At 32.7% G+C, this 25,391-nt stretch overlaps 1 protein-coding gene across 2 annotated transcripts in view; it reads right to left on the reverse strand.

Annotated features, from left to right (window-relative positions):
- Positions 1-24,726, reverse strand: part of LOC110027306 (calcineurin B-like protein 3) — a 25,916-nt gene extending 1,190 nt beyond the window's left edge. Inside the window, exons 1-8 of one of the 2 annotated variants that reach the window (XM_020728672.1) lie at positions 24,654-24,726; positions 24,479-24,571; positions 13,999-14,150; positions 13,752-13,834; positions 13,396-13,455; positions 4,023-4,131; positions 3,011-3,063; positions 2,592-2,672 (exon numbers count right to left, since the gene is read on the reverse strand). In XM_020728672.1, the coding sequence (XP_020584331.1) occupies positions 2,592-2,672; positions 3,011-3,063; positions 4,023-4,131; positions 13,396-13,455; positions 13,752-13,834; positions 13,999-14,122 (510 nt within the window). In that variant the 5' untranslated portion in view covers positions 14,123-14,150; positions 24,479-24,571; positions 24,654-24,726. The remainder of the gene's footprint in view (positions 1-2,591; positions 2,673-3,010; positions 3,064-4,022; positions 4,132-13,395; positions 13,456-13,751; positions 13,835-13,998; positions 14,151-24,478; positions 24,572-24,653) is intronic. The other variant, XM_020728673.1, reaches the window with a different exon arrangement.
- Between the last annotated feature and the right edge of the window lie 665 nt (positions 24,727-25,391).

A 25,391-nucleotide genomic window follows, 5' to 3' on the forward strand; every position in this document is an offset into this window, starting at 1 on the left:
ATATATATATATATATATATTAAAGAAATCGAAATATAGCGCACATGTATCATCCTGTCCCATAAATGCCGATCCCCCATATGCGCTAATTCGACGAAGCTGGGATTCGAACTCGGGGCAGAGGGGACTTACGCCGAAGCTGCCCTCCAACAGGCCACGGTTACGCACAAGAGACCATCAAAAGGATATGTTAATAATTATAAACAGGATTGATGCATAAAATCCTTAAACTGAAAAATATATAAATGGTAAAACAAAATCCTGATTAGCTTATAAAGCCAATCTTACACGACTGTATGAAAAATACTTGAACCAATTAGCATCTAGTAGGTACTCAACTTTGTGCTATTGATGATTTTGATATCACAAAATCATCACCATGGCCAGCCTTTTCGCAACCATTCGGAGTTGGCATTATTAATTCTCATTTTCCATTCGCTCATGCTGAGTTTTACATTAAGTTCTAAAACTATTCTTCACAAATCATTGTGAACAACTTCTACCAATGTAACTTTAAGTTCTATCCATTTTCTTTCCTAATACTTTAAACACCAATTTTATCAACTGGCATGATAAGTGTATGTTTTGCTCTTTATCATACAGGTTTAAATCAACTAAGTTTATTTTCAAACACACTAACTTTAATAGATAGCATTATAATTTTTCTTCTGATAATATATTTATTAATTTATCATACCTAGTTTTTATACATAATTATCATAACATTCTCATTTATATCAATTTCAACTTAGCCATCAATGGCCTTTAATGATCAAATATTCAAATTCTCACAACATTGCAGTCCTAATAGCGCTTTTATAAAATTTAAGCTTATGCAACCATGATATCCTCTTACCACAAAAAATTCCAGAGGAATACACACACACACGCAGATAGATATCTTCTAATAATATTGAGTATCCTAGTCAATAACATTGCATATAAATACATAGCCTTTTTCTATTAATCCTAAAACAACTATTTTCAACAAAAAAAAAAAAATCGATGTTTTAATTTTCATGTATTACAATGGACTAGTTAGAATTATGTCATTTGCACATATATATGCATAAAGACAGCTCAATTTGAATAACTCTTGTAAACATCTTTATAACGAATAGAATAAGGTATGGTCCCGACATTGATTGTTGAATTAGAAAGAAGGAAATTAAAAACTCTAAGCTATTCTACGACAATTTCTAATAATAATACGAGCCCATCCTCACGTTGTAATGAAGATATCAGAATTTAAGAGGTGTCTTTCAGCAGAGATGTCAAAATGCCGCTGGTGAAAATTTCTGTGTGACCCTTCAAAATTCAACTAGTGAAATGCTAAAGATTCTATGGCATCAGTTTTGTATGTGATCAAACCATATTTATTTACATCAAAAAGAAAATAGCCTAAAACAAAACCAAAAAAAGGTATGGCAAGAATTCCACTAGGATTATGTCACATAAAATGCTATATTATTAAGAAAGATGCTTGATGCATTTGCCCAGAAGAAATCATGCCCATTCATCCATTTTAGACCTGAAAATTTTAGTCATATATCTAATACTTCACGAATGAAAAATTTACATATATTTATAAAGGTAATCAATTTGACATATATTCATTTCGGCATTTTAAGGCATATTTAAATTTTTATAGATAAGCTTAAAATTACTAATGATTATTATTAATTTTAAGGCAAAAAAACATATTATATTTTTTTAAATATATACTAAATTTCAATTATTTAGATTTTGCAGTCCTCGATCTATAATTTTTAAAAAATCCACAAGTTTTTGTAAACATAAGCAATTTCACCAACATTCATTTATCTTTTTAAGACATTTATATTTCCATTGATAAGTTCAAATTAATAATATTTTTAAAATTAAAATAAATAATAATTTTTTTTTTTTAAAAAGCACATGTTTAATTTTTATAATTTAGGCTTGTGTCATTAATTTACATTTGCTATATTATTTGTAAGCAAATTTAGATCGCGCGCGCACGCGCACACTGTTATACATATATAGGTGAGTCTATGAAATTTGCAACAATAAAATTATAATATTTGTAAATAAGTAACACTACATAGATACATCTACACGGACTATTGATCTGCTCATCTTATAATGTTATTTCAATGATTATCTTTAATCCAAACATTTCTTTTATATCAAATTAATGTCAATATAATATCAATTAAAACAAGCCTTTTTATTCAACATCGCAAATGCAAGAATACCGTATATGCAAGGTTTTGAAGATAAGAAGCTTAAGCTCTCAGCCAGCAGGATAAGGAGTCTTGCTAAAATGAGGCATTTCCTTATTAAAAAATATAATATAAAAGTTCACATTAAAAAAAAAACTTAATGAGCAATCACACGCACTTATATATTTTGACTAGCTAGATCAAATTCCACATCATATAATTCTGGAACATGTAGTGCTACACGGTCAATTAAATCGAAATGAAGAATAAACTGCGATCTAATTTGAGAATCAACCAGTGAAAATTATTAATGCGAATAAGAAAACAGGCATATTAATATCATTTGGATTAAACCTAAAAATTATAACGTGATTACAGTAAGCAAACCTTGTCAATTATGCTTTCTATAACTTCATCAGAGAGATTCATGCCCGACTCAGAAAGAGTAGCCACAACCATTTGCTTAACCTGTTCATCGAAACACAATCGGTTACTATAATCATATAAAATAACCCAAAGAATTGAATATTTTCTCGAGTAGTATATAAAAGATCTTAACTACATAACAAATCATATTTTACATCGTTGAAAATTTTGATAAAAAAGAAATTTGGCTCTTTGGCAGCTTAATGTAGTAGATTCAATTACGATGCTCATTTAGTGTTTACTTGTTAAACATAAACGAGCTCCAACTTGTCAGGTTTAATAATATTTCATTGCAAACAATTTACTTTTATTTACTTTTAAAGAACTTTACACCATTGAATTTGGATTAATGGACTTATGTTTCAAAATAGCAAAATTACCTCCTGTCTCTCTATGAAACCTTGTTGCTTGAGATCATACAACTGAAAAGAAACTGCAATTCAAAATAGTGATCCAAATTGAAGTGGGAATAAAATGAAATGAAACAAAACCATAAATTAATAAAAGAAAAGCCAAAAACATGAAAAAGTATCAAGACACAATTTGCATTATAGAAAAGCTTTTTTTTTTCAAAATTGATATTAACATTCATGATATAGCAGATTTAAAAAATTTAGAGCATTGATTAAAACCTGGAGAAGCGCAATTTAGCAAGGTGAGACAGTTGAGACTGACAAAAAAAAAAAGATATCGACTTTCTTTCAGATGGTAATGAACATGGAGAATGAAAACTATAATTCCAAATTAAGGATCAACTTGGTCTTTCTACATCCGGATTGAGGTTTTGCACTCCAAAAGGAGATTCATAAGAATGATATTGCCAAAAAAGTTGGCTGAGTCACTGCCTCGTCAAACTTTTAAGGCTATTAATTCTAGCGTTCAAACTAAAAATAAATAAATAAATAATGCAAAATTTCAATACATGCCCCACACTATGCTTATGTATTTACCTATCTAACAACCAAAATTTGATATTTGCATTAATAGCACTTTGGTGTAATAAACTTATGCATGAAAAAATGTATTTCACTTTTAAAAAGTTAATAATAGTGATAATTTGATGTGATGATAATTATTTTACTGCTATGCATGTAAATTTGAAAGTTTAGGTGTTTAGACATGTAAAAGAATAAGAATTGTGTGGTATGCGTGTAAATGTACCATAACTAAATTGGATTTTTACTAAGTGATCTAAATGTGTTGCACTCATCTCGAAAACAAAAACTATTCAGGAAACAAGGTTTTACAAATATAAACATCAACTTTCTCATGATTTCTAAAAAGCAAAAATAAAAAAATAAAGTGATATTAAGCCACACTTTCAAATCTCATTGACAAAATTTTGAACCAAGTTGTCATGATTAATCTAATGAACAAAAACGTAAAACTCACATTGAATCTTATCATCGATTGGAGCATTAGGATGAAAAACAGAGAGAGCACGAGCAAATTCTTCGAATCCTAGAATCCCATGATGTTTTGTATCAAACAAGTCGAAAACCTGAAAAAAAAAGGGTGTGAACAACTGAAAAACATCAGGTATATTCTTTTGCAAAGAGAAATTGTTAGGTATGGAAGTGAAGAAAATGGTTGGATTTTTATCAAGACAATCTTGGACTCAGTAACTTCGCTAAACCTTTTTTGTTCATTATGATATTATTATCATTAGACTTGTGTCAACGATTTAATAAATGCTACTTAATGTGCATTTGAAATATTTTAACAAATTGGGAATAGTGTTAACACTTTATGATCGTCTTGGGTCTAAAATTATTAAACTCTCATACAAACAAGGGACAAAAATTTGTAACGTGAAATACTCAATAGGGAAAAGATAATGGGGCCTAACTAAAAATAAAAATTTGAGCTATAAGTAGAAGTCAAGTACAAGATTTCATCCCCTTTCCATGGTAACATGAGATTTATAAAAGGGGTTAATCTAGTAAATGTCATTTGATACTGGCTCAAGAATTTTTGTTGTTAATAATGACAAGAAACCAAGGGGAGGATCAACCAACAAGAAATACAAGTTTTATTTTCAAAAAAAGGAATGATGAGTAGTCAACAAAAGAAGTTACTAAAGTGCAAAGGAGACCAATTGGTCTTTAGAGCATGAAGTCGAACGAGTAGTAAGTCAAAGAGTAAGAAGTCGCCAACCATAGTCATTGGTGTTTGCATCGATTGAATTCTTCTTGATGAGATTAGCATCGAACCTGAAGAAACTTTGAGATAGAGTGAAAATCTGGCAAAGAGAGTTCTAACAAGAGGAAAATCCCAAACAAAATAACCGGAAGACTTGTAATATTCAAATTAGTACATAGTTATCCAAAAAGTATTGAGGTAATCCCTCACCTTTCCATCTAAGGTTGTGCAGAATCTGAATGGATAGGCATACTTGATCTGCTCTTGCCAAACTGTACAAGACCAAGGTAGGGCAAATGGTTGGCAAATTTTGAGCCACTCTGACTATCATTGTTGAAAATTGTGAAAAAATCATGTGAATAATCATGTGTGGAATGATGGAAAATGTTTTGGGGCAATTTGTAACCTCTTCGATAATATTAGGTTCACAAAGAATGACTGGCTTCTCACGTCAAGAGAAACATTTAAAGACAAAAGGTTCACAAGGAGGTACATAGTGATTGTAGCAATTCAAAAAAGATTTGAACTTTTAGAAATTTTCTAAGAACAAATGAGAGTACCCTATCATAAAAGAGGTGCTTTTTGCCAATAGCCAATGTTGTAGGAATTAGTTTGTAGGCCTTTCAACAACCAAAGTAGAAGGCAACTTATGCCACTATTGTCTGCTTTCCTCCTCGCATGGGTAAAAGCCCATGCAAGCAAGAGAGTGATTGGTTTGGGTCGAGCTGATGTAAGCAAAATCAATCCAAAACAAACCATTCAAGTAAAGGCATCCAGATAAGGAGTCAAAGTTCCAATACTTGAACAATTTCAGTGGCCATTGGAGTCTCTAATTGATGACAAAAGATTAGGTTTCTCATATGATGCCATTATTACATGTTAAAAGCATTTCAATGAACAAGTAGGATGAAATATTGTCAAAGTTATCTTTCTAAATTTTTTATCATACAAAGTAAAAAAAAAAATAAAAACGTAGGCAGAGATTTGTTATTTGGAAAGCCCAAAAAGAAAGAACCACATAACATGAACTAAATATCAGAACTCCACTATTACTAAGGTTTAACTACAAAGTTTTGTACCCCCCTCCAAAAAATCAAATTAAAATTAGTACAAGATTTGCATGAAAAGAAACTTGTATAGTAGTCATTCAATAGTAGAATTCTTGAGATGCTAATGTCGATAACAACAAGAAATCAGCAAGGTAATTAGTCCCAATACTACCCGGTATTGAGCTTAGCACTGATGTTGAGGATCTATTCAATGGCATTCAGACCTTACAAATAGTCAAGCAAAACACTAAGTATCATAAGCAAGCTAACAAGTTCAGGAAGGTTATAGGTTTCAAGGAAGGCCACATGATATGGATTAGACTGAAGGAGTAATCTCCTATAGATTCATTTGGAAAGCTCAAGCCTAGAGCCAACGGCCCATTTAAGATTGTTAAGAAAATTAATGACAACACTTAGAAGATTGACCTACCGGGAGACTTCAATATTTTTACACCTTTTAATGTTCTTGATTTATCGTGCATACAACGAGGGCCTGGATGTTTTCGGATACGAGGGCAAAGCCTCTCCTACCCGGGGAAAGTAACGCAAGATGCGTGATCGCAGCGAGACCACAACTCTCAGGCCGGATTACTACGTTGTGGGATTGATCACGCCGAACTGGGCGTTTCCTTTATCAACTATTTTTGTTTATTCCTTAATTCTATTTTTTTTCTTTATTTTCTAATTTAGGTTCCTTATTAGGGAGCTTTTATATATTTGGGGTTTTGGTTGGTTGGGACTTCAGTTTTCATTGAATTTATGAATTTGAGAGTTTCTCTCTGAATATTGCTATCCAGAATTTTAGATGTAGCTTGCTCGTTGTTTTCAACGGGATGACCGTTGAATGCCTAAACCCTATTCTACGTTGTTTACAACTGGAAAGTGCAATTTTTCTTACTTTCAGGTTGCTGTCCAACCGTCACTAATGCCGATTTTCAAACGCCATCCAACCTCCCACACCTATTACTCCATCTACAACTTCCCTAACGCCTTTTGGTGCTCCATCACACCTTCTAGGAACTCTAGAATGATGTTAGTAAATCAAGCTATAAGGGATAGAGATTTATTTCAATAAAGTTGATTAATAAGATGTCATTTACAATGTCCAACTAGTCGCCAAGAAAAGAGGTCAATCAGGGTGAATACTGTAGAGAAACCCAAATAGTTATTTAATCTAAAATTACTTATTCTAAAAAAGGGTATATGAACATAAAGAGACATCAATAAATATAAATGAAGATTATAAGTTGAAATGAAAAATTAATAAATATAAAGAAGATTATAAGTTATTGTATGTTGGAAAGATTAACAATAGAACTGGGAATAAAATCATAGTGGATGGAGTTTAAAAATAAAATTACTGAGACAAAAAGAGCTGTTGATAGAAGGATCATGCTATTAGGATAAAGCTTAGAAAATGAACATCAAATCAATCAACAATATTTTCAATTATGGCTCCATTCGCATGAAATAAAGTTGGAAATTTTACAAAATAAAATATCCTTCAAGATTAAAAAACGTAAATATACAATTTCCATAATTTTGACTTTTTTATTTCCCTAAACAGCATAAATGAGCATGATCTTGCTCGCATTCCATTCATTAAGTAAACAAGCTGAATAATCTTGTTCAACCTCAAATCATTCTGCTAATGAATGAGTGAATATAAACAATTATCAAGTTGAGTGCAAGCCCTTTATGAACATCAAGTTTTTAGAACATCTTAGATATGAGAGAGTGCATGTGGGTATAATAGGAGATAAAATTATAATCAGAAAAGCTATAACATGAGAGAAGCTATAACAAAAATTGTGAAAGCATATGATCTTGCAATAGAACAATAACAACAACAAAGCCTTAACCCCTTTCATTTAGTTTTAATAAATTAAGATCATTTTTTATACAATAAGCCCAAGCCTTCCTAGGTCTACCTCTGCCTTTCTTAACATATGGCGAATCTAAAACATCTACTCTCCTAATCGGATCCATCAGATGGTCGACGCTTAATGTGACCAAACCATCTAAGATAACTTTCTCTAATTTTGTTCGTCACAGGAGCAACACTAACCCTATCATGGATAATCTACTCTCCTAATCATATGATCTTGCAATAGTGCACAAAAAATTTATCCGTTTACTTAATCACTCTCAAATGTAGAGCTACTAAATTACAAATAATCTCTTTATATATATATATATAATCCATCTATAGGATTATAAAATAATTTCATAAGAAATTTTGACTAAGCAAAATAGAGTAGTTATAGAAGCAAATAAAAAGAGCATATAAAACAATCAAAAGATAGATTTGCTCTAGAAAAGCTATGAGATATAAAAGGTAATAAATTGTTAAAACATCAAATAAGGATGTTGATAAATGAAAACAATAAAAATTATCTTTTGAGGTTAAATCTCTAGTAAGATAAGAGGGTCGGTTCTATTAAGCAAATTATCTCAGAAAGTTCAAAAAAATCTACAAATTGATTGTGCATTGGGTAGAATACTTGGAGGTAGATGAGGTATAGAATGTTACACAGAGCAACAAAAATTAAATACTACTCCTAACCCGTCTAAATTTTGAGTTGGGATCGGGTTGAACTGCAGACCTGAAATTGACCCAAAACTAACCTATTAACCCAAAATTGACCACGAATTTAACCCAAATAGCTGTTATATCTTATGTTAAACAAGTTATACGAGTCAAGTTCCGGTCAATGAGTTAAAGACGGGTCTGGTTCGGGTTAACCTCTCTAACCTGTTTAATATCAGGTAAGCTATTTCAAGTTGGATCAATTTTGGGTCACCTGCGAACCTGAATTGACACCTATACTTATAAAGTTGGTCACTAAATTAAAAAAGGCCAAAGCAAGAGATAACAAATCTAAAATTTTGGTTAAATACAATAAAATCAATGATAATTGAATCTTATTTAATAATGAAAAAAATCAAAGAAAGATGAAAATACTATATTAAGAAAGAAATTTTGGAATAGCATAATAAACAAAAAATGAGCTAAATCATAAAGCGGTGCAAGAAAATTATGCAGAGATTGCTCTAAAAATATGTATAAAGGTAAAACTTTTGATCCATATGACATATCTATTGATATTTTAAAAATTATAAGAGAATGTTGAGATAGTTTGGTTGGCATCTTATCAATAGAAATTTGACGACTAAAAACATGCTAAATGATTGGAAAACATTTTGTACCAACATTAAAAATAAAGGCATGGCCAATTTTGAGAGATATATAAATAAAATAAACTTATCAATCGTACAATGAAGTTATGGAGAGATTAATGAACCAGACTTTGAAATTAGATTAATTTCAGAAAATCAATTTGGCTATATTCAAAATAATTTATTATGGAACTGATTACTGCATCAAAAAAATAATGAAAAAGTATAAAACATCAAGAAAGGATCAACATATGAATTTTATAAACTTAAGATGCCATATGATCTGATGATATCATGAGAATACATTTGATGTACATTAAAAGTAAAAGTCGTGTACCAAAGATATATTGAAATTATGAAATATATGCATAATATAGCAATATTAATAACAGTTATAAAGCGACCAAAGATGTATTATTTACAATTGGATTACATCAAGGATTAATATTGAGTCCATATCTTTTATAATCGTTATGGAGAAGCTTACAAAGTTATTCAAAATGAAATGCCTTGGTATAATCTTTTCTAAATGACATGCTTCTAATTGGTGAGATATCTAATAAAATAAGTAGGAATTAAAACAAGACAAAGTTATAGAAGATTTAAAATTAATAAAACACATATTTAATATATGATGTACAAATATAAAGTGTCTAATATCAATAGTAATCAACCATTATTTTTAAAAGATGATGCATGTCTAGATTTCATAGATTTAAGTATTATGTGTCTAAAATGATTCAAATATTTCTAAGGCTAAGCCTCTCCTACCAAAGGAGAGTGCGCGAGATAGGTTCCCGCGATCTGCGCATATGCGGGATTGGGATCGGGATGGAATCCCGTCCTGTGGAAATTTAATCGCAGAATTTTCCCGCATGTTGGTTGCTGCTAGCACTTATGGGCCTCATTTTTATATTATTTGAAATTGAATTTGGGTTATTTGCTTGAAAACATTTTAAATAGACTTTTTCCTTGATTTATGTTATTTAGAGATTGTTTCTTTGGTTTCAACCCTAAATGAGTGTTGGGTCCTTTTCCTCATGCAATTGGTGTGTCCATAGCTTGTCTGAAACTAGGCAATGGATCTCCCTTGGTGATCGTGCTTGTCGACTTCACCGATTGGCTGCCTTTTCTACTGTCTTTCCTTCTAGAGAGCAGCCAACATTATCCTTTTGTCCTCCAAAGCTCACAAACTTCACATATTCTCTTCCTTAAGACTTTTTACAGCACCTCGCCGCTAAATTCAATCTCAAACATTTTCTATAAACCCTAAAGCGGTCTCGGTGTTAGTGTCACATACCCACAATCAAGGAGGTGAATCCTTTCTATAAAATTGTGATGGCAACTCTTTCGTTCCATGGTGAAGTAGATGATAATCTCATTAAACAACTGTATACATCATCCAGATGAAGGTCCAGATCAATGTAATTATGGCTCCATGGGTGATTGAAGTGATTTTTTTGGAAAGAGGAAAAAGACAGCACCAGTCAACAACCATGTAACTGCATGTCAGGGTTTGGTCAATTTTTATGTGAATTTGAGTTTTTATGAGAGGGTCAACACCACAAGATTCATTGTCAATAAGCCTTCCTTAGTTTATTAGGGGTACTTCAATTGTTCTCCAGGTCCAAATCTAAATTATATGTTTTTCATAATTCTACAACATTTTGGTAATTCTAGAAAAATCAAAGAGTTTTTGTCCAAAAAATACTCAATCAAGACAAATTTGTCAGCTAATATAACTAGATATTGTCTAAAATGTCACCGAATCAACTGATAGGTTTGGCAAAGTCATAACGTCACCGAATCTAAATGGACAATGAGGTTAAATTTGTCAATACTTTAACCGTAAACTTTATAGAATTTTGGTTCATCACTGACCGAAATAAGATATGTATGCTTTCTTGAGAAAAATTCCCAGGATCTTTTAAGGAATTATTTAGCAAGACCAGCAATGGACATGAGTGGACATGCAGAAGGACGTAAGTGCTTAGGATAGAGAGTTAGTTCAAAAAGAAGCACTTTAACAATTTTGAGCCAATTTAACTGCATTTTCATTCCAACTTTGTTGGGAGAAAGATGTGTCCTCAACTTCCCCCATGACTAGCAATCTCAATTTCAGTATAAAAAATGATGATAAAAAACAAAAAAAAAATCATGAAAGATTAACTTTGTAAATAATTACCGTTCATTTTACCTCAAAATTTCATGATCTAAAAAATCTTTTTTTATTTAGCTCATTAAGAATGATCATTTTGTTTATATCAATGCTGTCCAGTTTTCATTTCAACAACACTTTCATAATGGACACAGAATGCAAAATAGCATTCATTAACGCATGGATTTTACTGAAATTTTTATTGCCACTTATGCATCTCTCCAGAAAAGAGGATAAATGAGAGTAAGATCAACCAGCCGCATCAAGAAGGTCATGTTTGGCTTTGTAAAAAGCATCAAGGTTAAATATGACTTTCATCGTGTCATAAAATTTATGCACAAAAAGCATGTAAAGTACCAAGAAAAAGTGATAACCTCCCTATTACAACACCAAATTCTCATATAGCAAGCACCATGACCTTTAGCTATGCAAGAAGGCATAATGCATGAGCAAGAATTCGGTGGCCTTAAATGCGTAAAAAACTTTGAAAAAGGGATGAGACTATTGTTGGAGCCAAGGCAATAATCTAGCAAGGCTTCCTCGGCCTTTTTTGACCAAAGCTTTAAGTGCTCCTAATGAATCCTCCCCTTCCACCTTTGAAAAGAAGGAAATCAAACCTCGATTGGGTTTAGTATAATCCAGTGCAGCAATGCAATGGGCATGTATATTGAAGAACAAGCCAGAGAAGCCAAAAGCGGGCTTTCTTTCTATAATCTTTTTACGACGTGGAGATAAATTGCACACAAATAACAGCTAGCCCCATTATAGCCTATGACATTGAAAGATTCTGCATGCGAATGGTAGCTGGCCATCTTATAGCCACTCCTTCTCGGATCAACATGATCTCTCTCTCGAGAATAAAGATTGATTTAACTAGCCCACTCACAGGCTTGCTTTGGTGTGCAGGCATGAAGCTTACATACCTCAATACCCCTAAACTTAAAGGTGTGCATACATATATATATATATATCACCTCCCAAAAGAGCCCTTGTGGGTGGTGGGCAGCCCAGGACTTAAATACTGCTTTTCGGCCCTACACCTACCCGATGTGGGACTATTTGTCTGTGACATTCTCCTCCACCCAAGCACGTGACGCCCTCATCACGGATCGGCTCCACCGAGGGTCCCACTGAAACAAGAAGGAGAAGAAGCACATAGGGAGCCGGAAGGAGAAAGAAAGCACTATGTCACCTCCCAAAAGAGCTCTTATGGGTGGTGGGCAGCCCAAAACTTAAATACTGTTTTTCGGCTCTACACCTAGCCGATGTGGGACTATTTGTCCATGACATTCTCCTCCACCCAATCATGTGACGCCCTCGTCACGGATCGGGCTCCACCGAGGGTCATGCATTTTAAAATGGTAATGGGATTACCATGAACCCCTCTAGTGTAGCTTGTTTCACATTATAATATGTCAACTACTATAAATTACTGATTATCAATGTCATTACTACATGCTTGTCCCAGGAATCAAACAAATAGAGGTCTATCTAATCTCTAGGCCTCCTAAAAAATCTCTAGGGAAATTGACATTTCGAAACTTGAGAAATCAAGTAAAACTCAATTCAAAGAAAATCATCAAAAACAATAAGTAGCATTCATTATCTAACTTAGGATGTAATTTAAAGAACAATGCAATATAACATGCATCCCCATGAAATTTGCCACAGAAAAGAAAAACGGGGACTATTATGTTATGGTAATTATGAAAAAGAAAGATTTTCCCATCAAAAGCTGTATCACAATCTACTACTGCTGTCATGGTTGATTTACGAGTAGGGTGGCATTGAATTATTGGGACAGCCCTTCATTTTATTCAGTACAGGGATGGGATATCGAACTACTGCGATATTATCTCAAACAGTCAATGAAGCAATAGAAAGGAAAAAAAAGGGCCAGCTTAATGCCTAATGATCCCACCAGCAGGGTCTATGTGAGGTTGATAGACGCCATATCCCTAAATTTGAAAGGAGGATCTTTCTACAACACAAAACCATGATCTCAAATAAAAATTAAGACAAAATGCTGCAACAACTCAAAACTCATTATTTACAAATAACAATCTAAACAGCCAAACTCACACACTTAAGTATGAAAAATAAAAAAATTAAAGTTGAAGTCCAGTAACTCATGCAACTACTGATGTGCTTATAACATAAAAAACTTCCCAGTAATTCATGCAATTATTGGTAAGTTTGTAAATTAAATTCAACCAGCCGGAAAATTTTGAAATACCCGATCAGCAAACAAACTCTCTTTTTTAATGGTTTTGAAAAGAGCTAGTTGAAACTCTTCCTGCAGTAAAAAAGAAAGAAAAAAAGAAAAATAATATTTTAGCCATGATAAGATTAATAAGATAACATGGCAGGGACACATTAGTTAAAGATAACATTGCTCCCTATATGTTATTGAATGTCCTATATCTAAAATAAATATGCCAGTTAAACAGTACGAATAAAACGGCATTAAATTGAATATGCATTTCATTTTATTTACTTGAGCCAATATAATTTAATTATTAAAACAAAGTTAATTAACATAGTTCCAGAATGCAGTAGGATGAATATTTTGAATTAAAGAAAGATTATTACCTTGTTGATCAATCCATCATCAATAACAGCACTGCTAATCTTTTTAAAGAGCTCATAAAGTGCTTCTATTTCGCTTACACTGACTGCAGAAAACACAAGGAAAAAAAATTAGGGTCAGATATATTACCTATAGGCTCTATTCAATACTTGTAACAACTTAGAAAGAGAGGGTAATTTTTTTCTTCATAATCAATCTATTATTATTTTATTAGTAAATTAGAATCTGGAGGCTTGTTACGCAACATACACACTGTCTCTCTCGCTAAAATCTCAGGATCTTGTAAGCCCTTAGCCTGCTTTTGCAAATCAATATCACAGCACTTCAATAGCACAGCAAAAAAGTGCTTGAACCCCTCTAAGCAGTGCAACATGATATTCTCTCATCAACAATTTCCATACCTGCAGACAAAAATAAATGAATAAATACACCTCAAATTCCTCTGAATAACATTAAAATTTATGCGGAAATTGCCTTGTTTCATGCTACCCTTGTTTGTTGAATCTATTTTTTTCCTTCAGCGATACCAGCACCTTTCTATCAATCATGATTCAAGCAACCATGGGAAGAGGAGAGAAGGAAGCCCTGGGAGCTTCTTATACTTCAGAATAGAGTAAAAGACCGATGAGACAAGATTGTATAAAGACCTCAAACTATGACCTCCTATTGATATGTTTATGGTAACGGTCAGTAGTGCTTAAAAAATATAAGGAATTTTATGTAGAAAATCTTAATGAAGCACGTTGTGGAATGGACAGATCTGATTGGCTGATAGTTGTCTAGGAATCGGGCAACTTCTAGTGCCAATTGAGAGTGACTTCAAGGGGACGAATTCTAAAGGTGAATTCAGCTACCAAGAACCCTGATTGAGTTTTAGCTCTTGATTGTCCAGCGCGTACTACTGAACGAGTAGTCAAAATCTTCATGAGAGGTGAGTTGGTGACTCCAATTTGTAAGACTCTGGAGATAAGTAGAACCTTATCTGGGTGACGTAATGAGAAGAGACTTTAGGTGAATTATAATTTTGGGCAACTTTAAGTTGGCAAGTATCAAGTTATTTTAAAACTGGTGGCTTGTTAAACCCTGTTCAAGTTCATAAGATAGCTTAATAGCTTGACCTATACTAATATTGGAATGATTCTCTGGTCTATTTTTAAGAAGTTGAAAAGAATAAGAGAACAAAATTTTAAAATCTAACTTAGCTTCAGCGGATTGGCACATTGAATGTGTTGCCATTGAATGTGTTAATCACATAGATTTAGTTATTCATATCAGACACATCAACATCAAATGAGACTATAAATATTTCCCTATCAATTTTTTTTCAAGGTTCTCTGGCATTTGTTCATCTTTCTTTGCATATGTCATAGTTATTTATGATCTGCCAAGATGAAAAAGCTTGACTAAAGCTCTGGGGCAAAAAATTATTGGCATGCACTTTAAAAATGATGAAAAGGAAGTCTCGTAAACATGAAAATTATATGAAAAAAACGTTACTGAAAGCCGCATCTTAATAAAACATATAGATACAGGCAACAAAGGAGACTAAAGCGGTCATTGTTCAACACCATGCAATTAACCAAGGGTCCTGAGGCTACTACTAGTCTCTCTAAACTAAAATAGATTAATCTTGAAATCTTATTGTGAAAAAAGTCAATAAGAAGGTTGTTTGAGGCGTTGTTGAGAATATTGCTTCAAAGAATATTGTTGCCCCTATAGGCTATAGCTAAAGAGGCCAAGTTACCCTGTACTGGAACTGGAGATGCTGCCATTCGATTTTCAATAAGCGTACTTCTGGGAACAACTAAGGGATGACAATTAATCAGCACCCAATTTGTCATGGTTTCCGGAGTAAAAAATTGAAGAACCTCAAGACAACTCATTGATTCTCAAGCAATTTATTTATTATCTAGATTTCAAGAGTTCTATTCCATATGTGACTTTACAAAAGGTTCAGCCAAAAGACTCAAGACATTGAAAAAAAATATAAGTAAAAAAGCATTGTCACGGATTGAATTTCTAAGAGAAATGTTAGTGAATTTGTCAGTAAAGAAGTCACCCTAAGAGATGAATTATTAAAGAATATTCAAGTCGAGGGAAATGGATACTTCTAGTCATGTTAATGATCAAGATCAAGCTTTAAGAGTTGTCGCTAATGGCAACTAGTGAATCTGGGAACATACTGTCAAAATTTCTAAGGCAGCTAGCTCTTCTTTTGTTAACCTAGGGGATGAGATTGGAGAAGCAATCTCAACTGGGAGAATTGAAGAATTACAAGTTGATATTTTCATGTTGAAGAATATTGTAACTTCCATTTAAGCTCATGCAGAGGCCAGAAGACGAGAATTATTAAGCAGGTAATAAGAAAAAACCTTGGCAAACAGAGAAGTATCGATTAGTCACCCTACCATTTTGTTTGATGGCTAGATAAATGCAAAAGAAGATTGATGGAAATCATCTTGATGAAGAAACATACTGAATCTTCTCAATCACACAGGATCCTAATGGGTAGAAAGTTTATTTGATGTCATTTGATTTCTCAAGAGACTAGTTTGAATCCAACAGCCCGTTTTTGTTTGTAGGAATTGAGATGCCTTTGCAAGATGAGTTTGGAAATATGACTGCTTCTTCAAAACAACCTTAAGAGAATTCACCATTTAGATGTGCCTAGCATAAAAGAAACTCATGAGAACTTCATTTCTAAGTTTTTCCATTTCTTCATTCATGTAATTTGTTGTAATCTCTGTAACTTAATAAGAATATATCTTCTTATCTAGTTGCTTCTATCTACTATAAAAATAAATTTTAAGTTTAGATCTTACTTTGTTGTTCTATTATTTTTGTCATTGGCCATATTACATGAATTTGCTCATTATTTGAAGTTATCTGCTTTAAGAAAAAGTCAGTGCTTTTCTAATGTTTGACTAGATCAAAGGATAGTACATCATTTAACTTCTCAAAATGATAAAATTATCTTCAATTACTAATAAAAAACATATCGCTTTTGGATTTTTTATTCAAGGTTTAAAGTGACAAGTGGCCCATGGATGCGACCAAAATGATTTAATGAATTTGAGATTTTTCTATAAATATGGTCTGCATGACTAAAGAAATTCTTTTCCCAATATTTTGTTCTCATGTGCTTGCATTAATCAAGAGTTATGATGCCTTTGTAAGGGCGAATTTAAATTTTACTTCATTTATAACTCAGCGCGATATAAAGCTCTTCGATAAGGTTATATTTAAATATGATAAAGACTACGCAATTAGAGATACAGAGGCAAATGAGTATTCCAACTTGTATTATGATGATAAGTAGTGCTTATATCATGATTAGTCTCACCTCGAACTATGAGTTCATGTATGTATGGAAATTATGGATATCCTTAATTTTTATGGTTTGATCCTAACAAATATTATGTTGAATTCCATTGCTAGCATATTCTCCTTCATTGCCTTTGTTTAGGAGCATGAGGCAATGTATATATTCAGCATAAATGCCTTCAAGGAAGGATGCATTTTATTTTCTTCCAAATATACCAAGATTCTGAGCCTATACAATAAAACGAAGGGTTAGAAAGTGATTTTTTTTTTGTTCATGAAACCGGTAAAGGGATGGCACATTATAACAAAGCTGACAAAACTTTTTGAAGTAAAAGTCATCCCCACATGTGCTCCTGTGGTCGACAATGATCAATTTTGTAGAGATGAAGAATCATTTATTAGAATGTCGCCAGTACGTGGTTGAAAAATGATCATGCAAGCATTGAAGCTACAATTGAAAAGTTGAGAGCATTCACTTTACATTAAGCATTTTTTTCTTTTTGAAATTTAAATTCTTGTGAATCTTATCTATTTTGTAGGAGGGGTCATTCCTTTAAAACTGTTCATACTTGATATTAGCCAGTATGTGAGACATGACCCTACTATGGGTGATTTATTTTATGAACCCGACGATGGAAAAGATTCCCTCCAAAGAGAAATCATTGAAGAGCAAGGGGAGTTGAAGCAAGATTGTTGCACAAAAAAAATTGCTATTGCTTGCATATGATGAAGTGAATCAAGGGATGGCAGATTATAACAAGACTGGAAAAACTTATTGAAGTATAAGTCATCCCCACATGTGCTCCTTGTGGTCGATAATAACCAATTTTGTCGAGATGAAGAATTATGTATTAGAATATCGCCAGTACATGGTTGAAAAAACAAACAAGCATGCATTGAAGCTGATATTGAAAGGTTGGAGTACATTCGCTTAACATTAAACATTTTTTCTTTTTGAAATTTGATTCTTGTGAATATTATCTATTTTGTAGGAGGGATAATTTCTACAAGTACCCATAAAACTGTTGATACTTGACATTAACTAGTATGTGAGATGACTATTTTGATTTATCCAATGATAGTAAATATTCCCTCCAAAGAGAAATCTTCAGAAAGTAGAGTTGAAGCAAGACTGTCGCAAAAAAAATTGCTATTGCTTGCATATGATGTTGTCCCAACTAATCCTATTATGTTTGTGACTATAACTATTCCTCATGCTGTACCCCTTGCCTTTGGAGGAAAGGCTATCAAGCTGAGCGCAACAAAGTAATGAAGACAGTATCTTTTCTACAGTTTGTATTGTTTTACATGAAGTTGCAGTGAATACGGTGTGAACAAGAACAATGACCAACATGAATAGTCCTAAGAGGAAATGCAAGAAACAACTTGTTCATTCTCCCTATAATTTTCAATATAGTTATTCTAAAGGAGAGAAGAGATTTGCTTTCTGTCAGAATAAAAAACTTTTAAGGAATGCAAATTCACTATAACATTAAACGCTCTATTATAGACATTTGAGTTGAGGGAAGCTACTTAGGATCTCAGCCCTACAATTTACTCAAGTCTGCTTCACAAGCAACTTGTTGAACTCAATGTTGGTGATCTTCATATGGAAACAGTACAAGCACGCTCATAGAGATGGCAACTAAGCTTTTTATCGGATGGATGTCATAGAAAATTGTTTTACAAGCTCCACACAAAAATCAAAGCAGTTCAGCATTTTGAAAAAGAAAGTTACAAAATTTGATCAAATCAATTGAGGATGAGAAAGTTGGAAGTAAATATGTTAAGAGGGTGTCTCCAGCATTAAATGACAACTTCGTCGAGAAAAACACATCTGTTTTGATCATTATTCTCCAAGGAAATAAGGCTAGATAAAAACTAAATATAGTTTTAAAAACTTAATCAATTCCATTGAGGATGAAAAAGTATGGCGTTAAGATCCTAAGATGGTGCCTCAGAAGTTAAATAACAACTTATTTTAAAAAAAACATCCCTTGAGATCATTATTATCCAAGGAAATAAAACTCAACAACATCTTAAATTGTTCAATGGGATCGGCGATTTCAAATTGAAAGATTTTTGAATTGCCAGCTGTCATAAATAGTTTGAAATCTCAATCAATAGCTTAAGTTAAAAAAATTCCAGGAAGTGGAATGAATTTTTCAAGGAGAAGTATAGTCAAGCGTGAGAATATAGTGAAGAGTCTAAGAATCAAAAAGAGACAACCATTAGCAATATCATGATATGGAATAATAAATTCATCCATTCAAAGGAATCTCAAATCAAGTGTTCTAACAAATATAAGTGAGACATCAAAAGTTTTTGGTGAAGATGGAATGACAATGGTTAATTATATGATACCTTAACAAATTATGATTCTTTGTTTATCATCTAAGTGATAATAAAAATGAAGAATATCAAAATAGATATACTAATTAAGATAAAAAATGACCGAGTTGGTCTTCTGCTTTTGCGACATTTAAATTATTTCTCTAAGAAAATCCTACTTTAGTGGACCCATATATAAATCCTAAACCTCTAAATATGAAATCCTCAAACTATGTTATTTTATAAAGCTAAATATTAGAATCATTTCTATTTAAAATTTGAACATATGTAGTATATATTTGAATGTTGCTCCAAGTCTTGCTCAATCATTTATCCTTTATGCATCTTTATTGAACAAATTGACGCCTCAGATGGGCCTCACCTGATACTGAGCATATTTTTAGAGGGATGACCATCTCTAAGACTCAACACCCATAACAGATATATCACCCTATCTGATTGCAGATATTGTCACAAAAAAGGGTTCAAGTTCTAAGACATTAGTTTTTAGTGTATTAGATATTAAGAATTTGATGTACCCCTTGACTATGTGGTTTGAAAGAAATATAAATTTTTAAATGGCAAAAAACAATATAACTTCTAATTAATGAAATAAGAAATGTTGCCTCATGAAAAGTCAAATGAATTGTTGATAATCTATAAAATATAATGTCAATCAGATATAAATTGAGCACTTCAAAAATTTAATATTAACTCCCTTAAGTTCATATGTTGTGTCTTAATGAAACTCATGCTCTAAGTTGAGATCTAGGGAAAATTCATTTTTTATTATTATTTTGATCTATGTCTAACATTTGAATTTCCACCTTGGAAGGTTGGTCAGCTACCAATAGAATAATGAAATGTTGATTTTAAGATCAAACCTTGCTCAAAAAATTTTGAATTACCGAAGACGAGTTCCTTGAGATTTTTAGGATAAGCATCACAAGTTCATTTGTTAGTAATTTTAATTCCTTCAAATTTCATAATTCACATAATCACTGATTTTTTTAGGAAAATAACAGTAAGAGAATAAATCTCGATGTTCAAGAGTAAATTTTCTCTAGTCTCTACTTCAATTTAAATACCTCAAAATCTTCCAAACATACAATTTCCTATAATCTTTTCACTTCAACTTCACTGCACTCTTTGTTAAATCTTTGCCAATGTGAGCTTGTTGTTGGCATGCGCTAGAACCAAATTGCACTTTGATGATGTAAAGCCAACTTGAGGACCAACTGTAGAATTGTCATCTACTCTATGAAAATTTAGATACCCAAGGCAAAGTTTCTTCTCACGGAAATCACTTGCGCAGTGTTTTGCAACTTGTCTTATGACTATTTTCTATCACAAAAAAAAGGCTTAAATTCTCAAATCTTGAAGAGAATTAGCTTACTTGGAAAAGTTAAAAAGCAGTTGCATTTGGAGGGAGGGAACATCTTCATAAACACTCTAACTTTGTTTGGGCTTTTTTAGCCTTTAGAAGTGAGATGCCCAAAAAAGTTTTCGAACTAATTCCAAAAATACACTTTAGAGAATTGTGATGTTATCATATTTCTTGGGAGTTGCAAACATCACCAGAAGATGTAAGATGTTTTGTGATGAAGTTTCACTTCTGATAAGTAAATCATCAATAGATACTTCAATATGTTAACCTTTTTTATCTTTGAAAATGTATTCCATCATTGATAGCAAGTCATCGTAATTTTTTTAAGGTTGAATAACATGACATTTCAAATGTACAATTTATAATAATGTTAAAGGCATCTTCTAGCAGTCACAGGATGCATATCATTTGGGCAAAACCAAGTTTAGCCAATTCTTCAATTCCCATTTGATTTTTTTCTTATGAAGTTAGAAATGTGATCTAGGTACCATAATCATACAACAAAGCTAAACTATAATAGCTTGTGGACTTTGCAGTAGACCAAAGCCACGACAGTTTGGTGAATTTTTTCGCTTAATCATCTTCAACTTGTCGACATCGAGGGGGATGACATGCACATTTATGTCAACTCCCAAAATCCCTGAAATAGAACATTAAAAAACCTTTTTTTTGGAGAATTTTGGGTGTTCTTTCTTGTATTATGGATCGAAAGATGTGGTAACCTAGGGAGTGCGAGTTAGATCGTCTTCAATGATGATGAATTCTTTGATTGCTTAAGAGAGCGAGAGTAAATGTCCTCTATAATACATGCTCCCAACCACTTCCAAGCAATATCCTTAAAACTGAAACAAATTTCTACATAAAACGATATTGTGCACTCCTATAAGAAATACAATTGTTATATGACAGGTTGAAGGTACTTACTTTGAAAACATTGAAAAGTAAACGATCAAATATGGCATTGCAGATCATTGGGGGCATCAACCATTAAGAAGTCAATTATTGCATTGAATTGTTGATCTCATTTCCCAAAAATGATTGACAATGTAATCATAGCTTTATTTTTTCTATGTTCACCCTAACAACATAAAGGTTCTCAACAAAAGGCACCAACTTAAAAATATCAAGATCTTGTTGGTCAAAGACATGTTAAAGATAATATTTAGGGAACCTCTCATGTCAAAGAAGAGGTTGCCAATATAATAATTTATGATTGGCACTATGACCCTAAAGAAGTTGAGGTATCATGTACCCCTTCCCAATTAAATTCGCTTTAGGCTAACTTCCCTAGATGCTTCAACACCAGCTCCTATGAGAATAACTGATATGAATCCCCACAATATAAATCAGGAATTTGGGGCAGGCTCATTTTATTGCACCTCTATTAACGTCGTCTCAAGATGATACTCAAGATCAACAGAGTTGAATTCCTACAATTGTTTCAATATGAATAAGTTTTTCAACTTCTCATATCAATAGTGATACTGCCAAATCGACTACCGCCCTTACCAACATTCCTCACAGCCTTCCCCACCAGCTGACCAGGCGCTAACCAGCTTCCAACCACATCCTCGTCACAGCCATCGCCGCTTCCACCCTTCCCCTTGATGTCATCAACCCAGAAACGCATCGTCCCCCGGTTGTCTACTTGTTGTTCGGCCCCGAAAAAATCGTTGTCTTGTTGTATTTTGCTTGCCAACCATCTTATCCTCCCCTTTGCCACCTTTCAAACCTTCACCAACCACTACCACCATCCCGGGATCCACCCTCATTGAGTGTTTGTGTTGTCTATTTTCGATTTCTGGTGTCGTGATTGTTGTTATTTCCTGTTCCAATTAATTATTTGTAAGTTCATATTTGAGTTTTAGTAATAATATTTGTTTTTCCTATTGTGGTTTAAGTGAGCTCCGGTATCAAACGTGCAAGTAGCTTGGGCTATAGTTGCCTCCAAATCCCATATATCAAATACTTAACATTTAAAAGGAACTACAGAATTCTGAAGTAATTTTAAATATTGCCTCATAATCTAGAGAGTCTGTGAATTCTTCAATTATCAGTTGACGTTAGCAAATTTAGTTATGAATAGTCACTATAGGTCTAAGTATGAATAAATACTCCCTAGAGGATGTCGTGAAGACCTTCATGGTGGAGCCTCCTTAAGGTTAAAAGTAAGCAACACTGGGCAAAATAATGCCATGAAGAAAATGGCCAACTCAAAACAAGCAATATGATCAATATGAGTTGATTTCCTCCACAATAAGATAGTGTACTTTCAATTTGAGAAGAATCTGAGCCTAAGAGATTTCTACCCAAAAAAATGCACCCATAAGCTAAGATCAATGCTCCATGGGCCCATGAGGAAGAGGTATTCCAAAAGCACTCTTTTTAAGGAGCTATGTTTCATCACTAAATCACTAACTAGAGTAGATGCAATGGCTCTAAGGCTATGTTGACGACAACAAATAAAAGAGCTAGTAAATCAATGATCTTATGGAGGCTCGATGTGAGGATTAGCTCATGGGTATCACTCAAGGATCTCCTAGATCATCCTTGTCAAGCAATCTTCCATTTGTTTGACTTGCGTAGAAGTTACGAGACCTTATTGGTGATAATTCTAAGCGAGTTCCGGCAAGAAATCCTAATTGATAAGTAAGTAATTGTGAATAAATTCTTGAAATATTTATGAGAAAAGTTTAGATGAATTGGTGACTTCGGTTGTTGAATCTTGGAGAAGAGTAGAATTTCCTCTAAATAGCTTGACGAGATGTCACTTTAGGAGACATATAGCTTTGGATAATTTCAACCTTCACACATACTGAGCTTTTTTAAGTCAAGCAATTTGTTGAATCTGGATCAAGATCATAGGATAATTTGATTAACACAACCAGCCGAGCATGGGGTACATTGTCAAAGACTTGTTCGGGTAACTTGGAAGGTACAGAATCGTTTATCAAATAAAAACCCCATCTTATTTGTAATGCAAAATCCATTCAAAAAGAGAAGAAAACTTTAAATAAAATAGCACATTTTGTTTTAGCTCGGATGACAACATTCCAATTTAACAATTAGAAATATTTGTGAAATAAACACGTCTGATTGATTTAACTAAAATAAATGAAATAACTTCCTGGGTAAATCTTCCTTTAATTCAAAAAGAAGACAAGGAAATAAATGCATAACATGCTCTGTTTCTCCCATCTAATAAAACCAAGGGCACATAATTTCAGCTTCATTCTCCTGTCTTTTCTTGCTACCTGATTCGCATATATAATTAATGGAAATTTGATCTATATGCATGCCCTTATCTGATTTTTATCATTAATTGTTGTCAGCTAGCACGCAAACAGCAAAAAATGTTTCACCTGTAATTTTAAACTCCCTCTTTTCCACTCCATGAGCTAATCAAAATAACTTCTCTTATCAAACTAAACTCCTATCTGAATGGATAGAACAATCAAATGATCCATAACGCATATTTCATTTGATTCCCAACATTTTTATCTTACCGAGAACCAGAGAAGCGGGAAAAAGTCAAGATAAATGATAATAATAATAAATTACACAAATTTAAAGGAAATCCTAACATTGACCAGCAGCTAAATCATCAATGGGATCGCCAAGGCTCGCCATATAAACGTCAAAAAAATATCCAACAGCAATCAAACAAAGTAAACTAAAAAAACTCACGGTTTAATTTTTTCTATTGGAACAAGGACCAGCAACCCTTAGAGTAACAAACCAAAGGAAAATCTCCAGAACATCGATGAGAAAAGCTTCGATCTGCAGAGGATTAAAAGCTCGAAGTTCAAAAACTTAATCAACATATAGGAGGCGGAAGGGAAACCGAACAAAAATTAATTACCTTGGAAAGGGACCGATCGGATGAGAAGAGGGTCCTCCTCCTTAAAACATTCTTTTTTCTCCTTTTTATTTTCTCTATTTTTTAAAAAATTTATGTACTGATACTTAAAATTTAATAATTATATTAATACATTTTGATGTCATAAATTTATAAATAAAAAGTATATTTTAATTTAAAAAAAAATAAATAATATTTTTTATATAAATTTATAAACATAAATATAACCAAGGGAGTAAGAAAAAAGCATATTTTTTATCTTTAAAACTTCTCAAGAATCTCTCTAATATTTTTTATATAAATTTATAAACAAAAATATAACCAAGGGAGTAAGAAAGAAGTATATTTTTTATCTTTAAAACTTCTCAAGAATCTCTCTCTCTCTCTCTCCCTCTCTCCCCCTCTAGAAGAAACATCATAGCCCAATAGATCTCCTTTTAGCCATTTATTTGGGTTTGCTGAAGTTCAAGCTACATTGATCAAACCAGAGATAATATCTCAGTCATCACATTTATTATCTCTTTTGTCTGCATTCCTTAAAAACAAGATCTTTATCGAGATGTATGCACTCACAAACAATGTGGGACCCTACATCCTAAAAGAACAAAAAATATATACAATAAAATGCATTCAAATTTTTTTATTGTAGCACATGACGAGTGATAGAGGATAATACAATCACAATTGTTTTAATATAATATATTATAAGATAGATACAGAGAATTTTAATCTAAAAGCTAC

The sequence above is a fragment of the Phalaenopsis equestris genome, unplaced genomic scaffold (assembly GCF_001263595.1).
Source record: "Phalaenopsis equestris unplaced genomic scaffold, ASM126359v1 Scaffold000422, whole genome shotgun sequence".
NCBI lineage: Eukaryota > Viridiplantae > Streptophyta > Magnoliopsida > Asparagales > Orchidaceae > Phalaenopsis > Phalaenopsis equestris.